We start from the raw sequence: 13,176 nt of genomic DNA, 5'->3' as shown, positions 1-13,176 counted from the left end.
CTATTGTGTCCCATTATTAGTAGTATGAATTAGTAGCACGATTTTACCCAGCGCAGCGGGTACCAGCAGCTAGTAGTTTAATATTTACGAAAAAAAAGAAGAAAACTGCCTAAAATTCAAGTCGTATATTCGGATTGAAAATTTATGCAAATAAAGAACCATAACTCATTAAAGACGGCACTTGCAGGGTGCGAAATTAACGCAAGTCCGGAGTCAAATACTCCCTGATTTTCTGTTGAACTCCCTGATTTGACACATGCAGGAGTCCGTGGGACTCCCTGAAAATTCTGCTATATGAACCACCTTCGTTCCAGAGCATGACCTCGCGGAATTGCCGTATTTTTTTCAGCAAATGTCCAAAGACAATTTGGCAGACGTGCAACCACATGAATCTTCAAAATAAGCACACGCGTCATTGGTGAAAAGGCTGGTTGTACCATGTGTCTGACGTCACCAGTGACATCAGCCACGGCTCACTACACATGTACGCGGGCAATCAAAACGATGTGAAAGCTCACATGCATTGTTATATTGAGAAATAAGTATAAGTATGTACAGAGGTGGCACCTAGTGTTAACCATTGAATACGAATGAAAATGAGAAATCGATAGAATTTCTCATAAAAGCTAGACTGTATCCTTAAAATTATAGTTTGACGTTCAGGCTTAAAAACAATATTTTTGATGTCCTAGCTATCAATCTGCTTTACTTTAGGCTGCTGCAATGAGGTTCAATGCAAAGGAGCTAGCTGCACTAGCCGTGCAACCGTCACAGAAGTTTGACAAGGAAGGGGTTCTTCTCTTTAAAGAGAAGCATGATGGCTTCTTTAAGCGTAGTGAAGGTAAGAGCAGAATTGGAGAATACCCGCTGTCACGTACTGAGGTAGTCTTTGTGCTGAGATTATTGTTGAAATCTGGCAGTTTGGCAATCCCAGCATCTAGCGTGCCACTTTACTGAGGTTGGCTACTGTAGACATATAACTTAAGATAACTATGCATTACTTGATGATGTTTCATCCATGTGCACTGATGAAGTGTGTCACTATTTTTCAGCGTTTGTCGAGCGCTGGTGTCGACTGAGAGGAAACCTTCTCTTTCTATTCCGATCCAAAGACCAGGTACTAATTAGAGTCGTAATTAATATGTAATTATATACTGGTGCACTGCTGAATCACAATACTATACAGCATAATTTGATATGCAATACAAAACCAGTAAAAAGTTACAAAGATATAAGAATATGGAACTAATATGGAACGACATACACAGTATATATGTTTCCAGTTATTGCTCAGAGATCTGCCCTTAGAAGTTGCAGATTTCATGTTGTATTTGCACGTGCATGGACATGAGCAGTTTCGTGATGGAAATGTGCAAATCTAGAACAATAATGGGAATGATTATGGACAATTTGGTGTCAGTTTTATATTAGTTAACTATATTTTTATGGATGCTTATTAAAAATCTTGAAAATTTGACATTGTGCCAATACAGCAATAATTGTATCATTGTTTCACGTAGTTAAATGCAGGTAATATTAATTTGTCAATAGTACCAGTCCTTTGTAAACATTCTAGGTATACATTTCCTTGGAAACTAGAAAAGTAAGCGAATTTGTACATCAATCTTGCAGGGCATAGTAATAAACGGCAGTGTATGGTACGCCTGCCATAATGTTGCTGTTGTTCCTTTACAGTGCTCAGAACCATATGGCATACTACTTCTGGAGCGATGTACTGTGGAACTGGATCTAAAGGAGGAGCTACCCTTCTCATTTATTATTAGTAAGTACAAACAATCATACTTCTGCACTGCAGTCTCAATTGGTGTATGTCTTGACATGTGAGCTTTTACTGGGCATGTTACATTTTAAATAATTAGGGCATAGTAGTATTTGAATAGTCTGACATCAACATGGTCCTCATGTGTACACACTCATTCACTTGACTCCATTGTTTGTGGCCTTTTAAAGCATCTATTTACCGTCTTGGCACATGGTGAACGGGTATTTTCAGAGGGTTACACATAATTCTAAACAACAACCTCGTGAGACTTCTTGGTTCTGATAGAGTTATTTCTAAGAATTGGTTCTCGCAGTCAAATGACTTGCCTCTCATTTGAGACAGCCTTGTGGCAACGTCCAGCGTCCCCGAAGAAAAAGCACCTAAAATAAACACATAAATAGCCTAATTTCTGACTTGCTAAGTCTAAGGCTGACTTGAAAAAAATGCAGGTTCTTATACGCAGGTTTTTACTGTATTTTGCGGCTTCAGTATTCGAGGAGGACTCACGCGTGCATCAGCTGGCTGCGCAGTCGGAGGCGGAGCGTGACTCGTGGATGGAGGCGTTGCAGCTGGCCAGCTACGAGTGCATGAGGTGCCAGCTGGTGAGCCTGCAAGAGCAGGTACAGGCACGCCTGAGCCGGCTGGAGGCGAGCAGCAGCGGGCAGCCTTCCTCCTCGCTCGCCTCGCCACAAGAAGGTGAGACGGAGAGCCGGGGGGTTAGGTTTCGTAACCCGCGTTTACACGTAGCTCAAACCCGGTTTCGTACATACAGAGGACAAATTTTAATCGTGTGAACGACCACGTATAGGTATAATCAGTTCGAAACGCGTATAGCTATACTGACACAAAAGGTGCGCGTATAGCGGACGTGTGAACAATCGGCTGTAGCTATACACGTATAACAGGGAGGTGCAACATCTGCAGATTATGAAATAAAAGCTTATTGTGCAACTTGTAGTGTATAACTCAAGGCCCCGCCATTCACGTTTCATACGGAATACGTACGATAAGCGTTCGAAACTGGGTTTTGAGGTACATGTGAACGCAATATTACAATTGTTAACACTTTTGGGGATGTCAGGTAAAGTGTGGTGGGCCCAGGAGTGCCCTCTGCATACCACTGAATGTGTAAAATCCAGGGCAAACACACGGTAACCCTGTAGAATGTATCTGTGTACTGGCCTTAAAAACATTGTGAGATGATGCTTATAATTGTGTGATGGTCTTACAGGCTTTAAAGTACTTATATGAGCAGAATGTCTATATAACATGCAAGTATATACAGACAGGGTGTCAGTAGTGGGCAATTCTTGTTAAAGCCATCATAGCTTATATCACTCACCCTTAAATATTTTCTTTTTTTATTAAAAGATATGGCTTATACAACTATAACTTAAGATAATTTCTTTCCAATAAGTTTCAAGTCAAGTCATTACAACCGAGAACCGAGAACAACCGAGAAATTGTTTAGGGACGGCTTTGGCTTTCACTGCTGCTGCCATTGTTGAAATCTTACTCTTACGCTGAGGCACTAGAGTAATTGGCATCGTTTGAACTTGTGAAGATGCCCATTATTAAAAACTAGGTCAATCGCTAACCCGATAGCTCAGTGGCATCAAGTGATAAGATAATCGAAAACACGGGTTAGTGGCAGTGGATCGTTGTCGGGTAGCGATGGTTCACGCCTCACGGGGTAGCAGTGCAGACCTTGCCAGTAGCAGTGCAGACCTTGCCAGTAGCAGTGCAGACCTTGCCAGTAGCAGTGCAGTTCTTGCCAGTAGCAGTGCAGACCTTGCCAGTAGCAGTGCAGTCTTTGCCAGTAGCAGTGCAGACCTTGCCAGTAGCAGTGCAGTCTTAGCCAGTAGCAGTGCAGACCTTGCCAGTAGCAGTGCAGACCTTGCCAGTAGCAGTGCAGACCTTGCCAGTAGCAGTGCAGACCTTGCCAGTAGCAGTGCAGTCTTTGCCAGTAGCAGTGCAGACCTTGCCAGTAGCAGTGCAGACCTTGCCAGTAGCAGTGCCCAGACCTTAGGCAGCTAGCAGGCAGACCTTGCAGTAGCAGTTGCAGACCTTGCCAGTGCATGTTGCAGTCTTGGCCAGTAGCAGTGCAGACCTGGCCATAGCCAGTGCAGACCTTGCCAGTAGCCATGTGCAGGTCTTGCCTAGTAGCAGTGCAGACCTTTTCCAGTAGGCAGTTGCAGTTCTTGCCAGTAGTTAGTGCAGACCTTGCCAGTAGCATGCAGACCTCTGTCAGTAAGCAGGTGCAAGACGCTGCAGTAGCAGTGCAGACCGTGCCAAGTAGCAGTGCAGACCTTGCCCATGTAGCAGTGCATACCTTGCCTCAGTTAAGCAGTTGCAGTTCTTGCGTAGTTAGTGCAGACCTTGCCAGTAGCAGGGGCAGACTTTGCCAGTCACACTCGTTTTACCGGCGGCGTCCGTGGTTTGTTGCAGCCATTGCGGAGCCGCTGTTTGAGATGTGCCTGTCCTGCGACAACTGATGTGTGCGAGCGATGGCCGACGCCAAACTCGCTCGTCAAGGTCAGCATGATGACGCCGCCCGAGCTATACTGGCGCCCCCACGGCCAGACGGAGGTCATCGACGGCAGCAGCAACCCGTTCTTCCTGACGACGCTCGCGTTCGACTCGGCGTCGCGCGTCGCCATGACGACGCGCGTGCGCCTGCGCATCTACGACGTGCGCGAGCGCATGACCGACGTCATGACGCTGCTCGGTGGCGCCACCTTCACCATCGCGCAGTATCGCCAACATGGAGAGCAAAGCCGGCTGCGCGTTCGCGCTCGCGTCGCTCGACGAAGCCCGCGTCGGATTCGTCACCGTGCAGGCGTGGCAGCTAGAGAGTCCCGCCCCCGTCGCCGCCGGCAATGCTGACGCGCGTGACGCCGCCGAGCAACTGGCCTTCGTCGGCGACGCCTCGTCAGACGACGTCTAACGGCGACGTCGGATTGGGCGCCACCGCGTCGCCGCCCGTAGGCTTCGCGGCGCGCGGATGGGGCCGCGGGCGGCAGCGGCGTGCGCCCTCACGGACGCGCTGCACGCGGACGTGATCTCGCGCACGTTCCGCTTCCCGTCGGGCCTCGGCGCCGAGATCAGCGTGCGCGAGTACATGGCCGAGAGCCGGCTCTGCTTCCCCGTCACCTGCCGGCTGCTGCAGGTATGCTCTTTTGCGTGGCGCACGTTCGCTTGTTCGTCACGTGCGGCCCGTTCGCTTCTTTGCCGCCCGCGTTTGCCCGTTTGGCACGCACGTTCGCTTCTTTGCCGCTCGCGTTTGCCCGTTTGGCGCGCACGTTCGCTTCTTTGCCACACGCGTTTGCTTGTTTGTCGCGCGCGCATTTGTTTGTTTGCTGCGCGGGCGTTCGCTTCTTTGCCGTCCGTGCCGTCAAACCTTGCCCTAAGTCGATGACTCTCGTGGTAAGGTTGGACACTGGCTAGTTACCTGGATGGTCACCTGAGTTGTCTTAAAAGGGGTCTATATCTCCATTACTACTGCGGGAAAACATCTGTGTAATCTTGATCTAACCCTTAACTCAACCTAAAGTGCCCCAATGAGTTCCCAGTTTTTGTAGCCAGAGAGGTAGAGACATTTCCAGCATGAGTAGGCAGGCTGTGCATAGATGACTGGTCCATGGCAATTATGGTTATAAAACTATGAGAGAGTTATTTATATGTATGCATTTTATTTGTATATATATATATATGTTCCTGTTGTAGCAAGTCGTTGGAGGTTTTACAGAATGTTGGTTCGTGATATCGGTAGATGCGTACTACCAGATGAGGTTACATTTTTTTGCGCGCATACAAATTTCCTGCGTCTGCTTTCTTTCATTTCGTACTCAGAGCTGATGCACAGGACAGCCAATGTCACTTGCATTCTGACGTTGTTGCAGGTGAGACTGGCAGAGGAGGAAGAAGCCATGAGGAGGCTGGAGAGTCTAGGAGAGATGGCGGCAGAGTGGGAGGTGCTGCGCGAGGAGAGACTAGACCATCACAAGCTGCTCACAAACACCTACTCACAAGCACTGGCCTACATGATTAAGCATGAAGGTTCAACGTAGTTATATACTTATATAAGATACTACTACTAATGTTAACTACTAACAGTTATATACTTATATATATTATCTCACTTACATAGTACATGGTTACATGGAGATTATATCCTGATCAAATACAGTGTAAGGTACGGTTGCTTGCCTAGTGATCCTTTATTTAGTGACATTTATATTGCTGGCTTTTATGTTTAAATTAAATTGCCGATATCTGTGTATGCTACGTAATGTTGTCTTATAGAGTAAAATTGCATGTTTTCAGGTCCTCATTTCAAACGTAGCATACAGAAGGGAGAGAGGAGTTTGGAGTTTGTGCCAACGAACATGCACATGCAGCGCATGACCATTCGCAATAACACACTCAGTAAAGGTGAGATCTCTTGCAGGCTACACTGAGCGGATGAACGTCAACTCGCAATCTGCATCACAATAACAATTCGCTGATCTTGCACGTTACGTATAAATCACTGCGAGCACGACTAGCACATCTTTTATTCGGATCAGCTCTCGTTGTAGCGTGCAGTGCCAGCATCTAGTGTATTGCGTGTCGAGTCTTTTTTCGACTATTGAGTTGATGTCATTTGTGTGTATACGTGTGTTGTTGGCAGTGGGTTGCTATGACATCTTAACGGTCGGAGCGTTTACGGCGTACAGCCAGCGGTACAAGCATGGCGGCCTTCAGAGAATCATAAAGCATTTCAAGGATGCCTGCATCAAGTAAGCCTGTTGGGTTAGGTGTTGCTTCTGTGACTTTTGCCATGGTTTAACCTTAATCTACACAGGGTAATAACTATCTATTTTAAATGGTAGACAATGGCACGAGAGAGAAAGATAGGAAGAGAGAGGGAGAGAGAGAGAGAGAGAGAGAGAAGAAGAAGGAGAGAGGGAGAGAGAGAGAGAAAGAAGAAGAAGGAGATAGGGAGAGAGAGAAAGAGGAAGAAGGAGATAGAGAGAGAGAAAGAGGAAGAAGGAGATAATGATATGTTTGGATCGGTTACAGACGTTAATTACCTGCCAATGTTGCTCGTTTTGCTAACAGGACCTCAGACAATCTCAGCTACAACTTATCGTTGTCGAAAGTGAAGAAAGCGAAGGAAATCCTCCAGAATGTCGTTGTCATGGAGACAGCAGTCATGGAGGCCATCGATGCCATCATGGCCGCCGTACACAGCCTTTCTCTAGACCAGCTCATCGACTGTGCAGAGACCCTGAATCAGACGGTCAGTACAGCTTGGGTTTGGGTGAGGCAGTGGAGGAATAGTAACCTGCCTAGTGCTGATGTTGTCGACAGGTTTAGAGTGCCCTTTTTCAAATACATGACAAGAATGTCATTCGTTGCTGTCTGTTAAGGTGTAGCCATACTGATATGTCCAGTGCATTAAAAATAATTCCTAGATAGACTTCTACTACTTGTGTAATAATAGGACTATACTAGGTGGAATTCTCACTTGGCGTGTTACACTCCACTGGGAATACTTACTCCCGAGTTTGCATATAACAAAGAAACTATTGTCTGGTTGCCTGGTGCAGCATAGTGTTATGGGCTTTTTTTCTTGGCCGTGGCTATGCGTCCGGTTACCGGGCGCGCAGGTCCCAGGCTAGGCGTCCGGTCATATATTTCTTATGTGAACCCAACTATATTTTTTCAGTAAAAAACAATAAACAATAAATATTTTTACCATAATATTGCTTACCTTTAGGTATTTTATCAAAAAAATGTGTTTTTGTAACTTTTGAAGCAATAGTAAATCCAGTAAAATCAACGATTTGTGGGAACGAAAGGGGACGTGGCCTAATCGTGACGATCAGTTTATCAAGCCTATCAGCTTTGTAATGGATGACCGGACGCGTAGCCACTGCGTTTTTAGCTCGCCTTGAGATCGTCAAGATGAGCTATTGCCATGGGGTGTCGTCCGTTGTACGTCCGTCCGTCCGTCCGTCCGTCCGTCCGTCCGTCCGTCAACATTTGGCTACGGTCAACGATAACTCAAGAACCGTTTGACCCACATGTTTCAAATTGCATATAGTTGTTACTTCTATGGGAGAGGTTTGAACGTCCTATTTGGGAGCATGCCAGTCGATCTACTTTTGAGCCATGCCCACATTTTGGCAAAAATGAAAATGGCCATCTCGATTCATTCAATTTTGTTAAATTTTGGTATATGAATGTGTAAGGCTAGCCCCAAAACAGTTGTTACTACTACTCTACAATCATACCTATATACGTGTAATATTGTGTTTTAGATTCTTCGTTACAGTAATTTGACTGGAATATTTTATTGTTTATATTTGCGCGATATTCGAAAACCAAAATGGCGATCATTTAGGCGTAGCGCCATCTCTCGTCAAGATTTCAGACTTTCAGATCTGAAACTTTTTTTTTAGCATCAAAACGTATGCATATATCATTATCATGAGTGTATAATTGGAGATATGCTATATAATGCGATGGGAGTTCTCCCATATATACTCTTGCTTTATATATCCCCACCTCCCTTTTCTATCACACCCAAGGTAAGCTACAGTGTCATTGACACTTTTATTTCTTTGGTGCAGACGAGAGAGTTGTACGTGCTCTGCAGCTTCCCGATCCTCGACGAAGCCAATCAGGTGCTGCTGAGTGCGCAGCCGCCCACCGAGGGGGCGCCACCAAGCGTCGCTGCGGTGTCGGCGCGCGTGCGCACGCTCAGCGGCGGCAGCGAAGACGCGCTGACGCCGCGCCGCATCCGCGACTGCATCCGCCGCATCTCCGAGTCATCGGCGTCGGCGGCGGGCCCGCCGCCAGTGGCTCCCCCTGCTGGGGAGGGCGCGCAGAGCCTGCCGACGTCAGTTTCCTGCTTGGTGGCACCACTCGATCGCCTTGACGGCGGCGGCGACACAGACGCTGTGTCGAACCCGAGCGCGGCCTCCGCAGGGGGCGCCACCTCTGATACGGATGAGTCGTCGTCGAAGTTCAGTGGCGAAGGCGGGCGGCCAGAGTGCAGCCCAGCGGTCAGTGTGGGGAACGCAGCGGGCAGCCCACCGGTCAGTGCGGGGGACGCGGCGGGCAGCCCAGCGGTCAGTGTGGGGGATGCAGCGGGCAGCCCAGCGGTCAGTGTGGGGGACGCAGCGGGCAGCCCAGCGGTCAGTGCGGGGGACACGGCAGGCAGTGCGTCAGAAATAATCGCGGGCAAGGATGAAAGCCTCGTGGCGACCGTGATCTCCGGCCCGCCGGAGGTTGGCCGCCTCGCCTCCCCCGACGCGACGGCTTTGTCGTCGGAGACCTCGTCGTCATCGAGGTCGTCGACGGAGGCGCCCTCTACAGCCACGACGCCGTCCACCCCGTCGGTGAGCACGCTGAGTAGTCCGTCGCGGCGCGCGGACGACGACGGCAGCGGGGACGGCCCGGGCGACCGGCTGGTCAGCACTCCAGACACCGCGGGGCCGAACAAGTGCCGCGTGTGGACGGCGGCCGGTCGGTGGTCGGTCGAGGAGAATCAGTCGTGGGTATGTGCGTGTGGGGAGTGTGTTGCAAACATATATATATATATATATATATATATATATATATGTGTGTACAGTACACAATCTATTATCCGAAATTCTGAAAACCGAAAAGCTCCGAAAACCGAAAGGAGTGGAGGTCGTCTGCACACCAAAGCTTGCGTTTGGCTGCATGAGGTTCACTGCAGAATTATTAATGTGTTTGGCATTACTCATACATACTGTACTGTACCGGTACAGCACTTGGCCTCTGGAAAACTTGAGATTTAGTACTGGCTAGTTGCAGGATATGGTATGTATATCTGTACTGTACTACCATTCCGAAATAGGAAAAATTCCGATTTCTGAAACGTGTCTGATCCCAAGGGTTTTGGATAATAGATTGTGCACTGTGTATACATGTATAGATACTGCTGCATTCATCGTTAACCCTTTCGTTTGTCTGAGCGTGGCACGATGTGCTGAACAGTAAGTGAGATTTCTTCTCGTACGATGTCATATGTATTTGGATGCGACTAACGAATGCTAGGAGAACATGCTTGTGATCAGTAAAATTCTATGCATGATGCTTGGCTTATGCCACACATTATTTGAGGAATTATAATATATATAGGGAGTCCATGCAGAGTATACTCCCGCGTGACTACACTCCTTTATCACGCGCTCACGGAATCACCACACTACGTCACAGTTGCGGGTTTCGTGTGACCATGCAGAACCGACATTGCGACAGTAGTAACTGTTATTATTATTTTTTATTGTTATCATAATCATCATTATTATTTTATGCAATTTTATCAATGCAATATTTATCAATTTATCAATGCAATATTTTAATTCAACCGAGCGACATGGAGGAAGTTCACCAATGTTTCACCTGTGTCTCCCAGGAGACTGAAGGGTCTAAGAAGAAAAATAAAATATATTAATTTCGCACGACAGTAGGGGTCCTACCCCCCCCCGGCCGCGGTCATCGGTCATCGGCGCACTTACCCGTTGCTACGTTCCCTCGTCTCTCCGCAGGATCTCAGCCGGCTGAACGTGGAGGCGAACCTAGTCTGCATCGTGTCAAAGGTGGACAGCCTGATGCGTGTGTCGGGCGGCGGCGGTGGCGGGGGCGGCGGCGGCGGTGCTGGTGGCCGCACGGACGAGGCGGTGAGCTGGCGTGAGGAGCTCGAGCCGTACATCGTCAAACTGCACGACGCCGTGAGCGCCACCTGTGGCAAGATCCGTGCGGGCCTGACGACGCTCGTGCTGAAAGAGGTGACGGTCGGGGAGGTTGCGCTCAGATGCTCTTGTGTTGTTGTGTGATCGTGTTTGGCGTTCTGAGTTAAATCTCGTTGTAAGTGACTGGGCGTCACGGTGTATGTGTGTGTGTGGGTGCGTGCGTGCGTGTGTGCGTGCGTGCATGTGTGTGATGATGCACTGTACCTTGTAGCGTGATCATGTTTTGTGATAAATGTGGCGGAACGTGACTGCACACACTATTGTTGTTTGTAAACGTGTGGTGTGCTTGCTGTGGGCATGTGCCCCTCCAGCATTGTGTGTGACCCGTGCCAGTTGGACATGTTTTCACCCAGATTCGTGCATTCTGTTGTGTTCTCTCTGATTGATTCATGATGAAATTAAATTCGAGACTGCAGAATGCAAAGGCATGTGTATATGGAGTTCAATGGATATTCTACGTGTAAATGGTATTGCACGTGTATAATTTTGACTCGACTTGCTATATGGCCTATGGCCGAGTGTTTGACCTGCGTCTCTTTTTTGCAGGAGTCCAGCAGAAACCTGACTACGGCACAGACGATACAGTACCGGCAGGATGTTGTCTTCACTCAAGCCGTAAGTTCAAAGTAAACCACAGAATGCACCCAATTAGCTAATGACTAAATAACTAATGCTAAATTGGCTGAATAACCATAACTTTGGGAATAATGTTATCGGATTCCTTGATCATTATTAGGAGGCATAATTTTAGCGTAAACTGTTAACCTTGGTAACAAATTGTGGATTCATCTCGAAAATGAACTTAGAGACAATCGGGTGGTTCGTGTTAGTAACAAATTTTGATTCATCTTAAAGTTAAACATCAAAACACACTGTTGTTAACGTTAATAACAAATTGTTGATTCGTCTCAAAATTAAACATCAAAACATACCATCATTAACGTTAATAACAAATTGCCGTATCATTTCGATATTAACCTTCAAGAGAAACCATTGTTAGCATCGGCGACAAATTTCGAATTCCTCTCGACGGTGACGTGTGTCTAATTGCTGCATCGTCGTCGTCGTCGACGACCGCTCTGCTGCAGGTGACGTCTCTCGTCGTCGCCTTCATGACGCGCGTCTGGTGCCAGCCGCTCGACGACGCCTACTGCTCGCAGCTCGTCAAGCTCGGTGTGCTCGCGCAGTTCGAGAGCCTGCTGAGTTGCTATGGCGACGAGACGGGGATGCTGGAGGACATGGTCGTCGCCGTGCAGGAATTGAGGAACGTGCGATTCGTGCTGTCGTCGGTCGAGACCGAGCGTTGCGCGTCGTATGACGTCGAACCGGAGATCTCGCGCCACAGGTTGGTGTTCTTCTACGTCGTACGTCTGTTACGCTGTCTCGCGTCTATCTTGTTCGCTCACGCTCTCTTTCTCTCGCTCTCTCGCTGTAATTATCTACTCGTTTCTGCTTTTTTTGGTCTTCTTTATATTGATATAGTGTATTTATTTATATAATCTCTTCTATCTTTTACTTTTTACAATGCTCTCGTGCTTCTCTTGGGCTTGCTTTCTCTCAATGTCTCACAAGGTTCTCTTCTCTCTCAATCGTGTTCTTTTTACCCCTCTCTTCGTGTCTTAGACTTTCTCTTCTCAATATACTACACTTACTCGTAACTCTCGTCGTTCTCAATCTGCACTCTCTCTCTCAATCTCAGTCTCTTTTCTCTTTCGTCCTGCTCTGGTCTCATCTCGCTCTCTCTCTTCTCTCATCTCTCTCTCTTCTGCTCGATCTTCTTTCTCTCTTCATTTCTCTTTTCTTCTCCCTCACCTCCCTCCCTCCCTCCCTCCCTCCCTCCCCTCCCTCCCTCTTCTCTCTCTCTCTCCTCTCTCTCTCTCTCGTCTATCTCTCTCTCTCTCAGCCCATCCCTCCTCCCTCACTCCCTTCCCTCCCTCCCTCCTTCCCTCCTCCACTCTCTCTCCTCTCTCGCGCTCCTCTCGCGCTCTCTCATCTCTCTCTCTCTCTCTCTCTCGTTCATCTCTCGTCTCATCGCATCAGCGCACCAGCATCGCTTCTGTCTCTCTCGCATCTCTCCGAGCGGCTTCTTCTCTCTCTCTCTCTCTCTCTCTCTCTGTCTCTCTCTCTCTTCTCTCCTCTGGTCTCTCTCGTCTCTCTCATCTCTCTCTCTCTCTCTTACTCTCTTCGTGCTCTCTCTCTCTCTCTCTCTCTCTCTCTCTCGCTTCTCTTCTCTCTCTCCTCTCTCTCTCTCTCTCTCTCTCTCTCTCTCTCTCATCAAGCTCTCGCCTCTCTCCGCACCTCTCTTGTTCTCTCTCTCTACTCTCTCTACTCTCTCTCTCTCTCTCTCCATCTCTCTCTCTTCTTCTCTCCTTCCCTCTCTCCCCTCTCTCTCTCTCTCTCTCCTTCTCCTCTCTCTCTCTCTCTCGTCTCTCGCATCTCTCTCTCTCTCTCTCTCTCTCTCTCTCTCTCTCTCTCTCTCTCTCTCTCTCTCTCTCTCTCTCTCTCTCTACTCTCTCTCTCTCTCTCTCTCTCTCTCTCGCTCTCTCCTCTTTCTCTCTCTCTCTTCTCTCTCTCTCTCTCTCTCTTCTCTCTCTCTCTCTCTCTCTCTCTCTCTCTCTC

General features: G+C 48.0%; 1 protein-coding gene across 1 annotated transcript in view; it reads left to right on the top strand.

Moving 5' to 3' along the window:
- LOC106805851 (type I inositol 3,4-bisphosphate 4-phosphatase-like) overlaps positions 1-13,176 on the top strand; it is a 26,667-nt gene that overhangs the window by 6,992 nt on the left and 6,499 nt on the right. The window contains exons 2-16 of the mRNA XM_014807622.1: positions 715-841; positions 1,053-1,117; positions 1,696-1,783; positions 2,273-2,479; positions 4,232-4,257; positions 4,289-4,638; positions 4,772-4,952; positions 5,686-5,842; positions 6,110-6,217; positions 6,456-6,564; positions 6,887-7,067; positions 8,404-9,333; positions 10,354-10,593; positions 11,104-11,172; positions 11,646-11,902. Of these exons, the coding sequence (XP_014663108.1) occupies positions 724-841; positions 1,053-1,117; positions 1,696-1,783; positions 2,273-2,479; positions 4,232-4,257; positions 4,289-4,638; positions 4,772-4,952; positions 5,686-5,842; positions 6,110-6,217; positions 6,456-6,564; positions 6,887-7,067; positions 8,404-9,333; positions 10,354-10,593; positions 11,104-11,172; positions 11,646-11,902 (3,086 nt within the window). The 5' untranslated portion in view covers positions 715-723. The remainder of the gene's footprint in view (positions 1-714; positions 842-1,052; positions 1,118-1,695; positions 1,784-2,272; positions 2,480-4,231; positions 4,258-4,288; positions 4,639-4,771; positions 4,953-5,685; positions 5,843-6,109; positions 6,218-6,455; positions 6,565-6,886; positions 7,068-8,403; positions 9,334-10,353; positions 10,594-11,103; positions 11,173-11,645; positions 11,903-13,176) is intronic.

This window comes from Priapulus caudatus, unplaced genomic scaffold (assembly GCF_000485595.1).
Source record: "Priapulus caudatus unplaced genomic scaffold, Priapulus_caudatus-5.0.1 Scaffold130, whole genome shotgun sequence".
Classification (NCBI taxonomy): Eukaryota; Metazoa; Priapulida; class Priapulimorpha; order Priapulimorphida; family Priapulidae; genus Priapulus; species Priapulus caudatus.
This window is presented reverse-complemented; position numbering and strand designations above follow the sequence as displayed.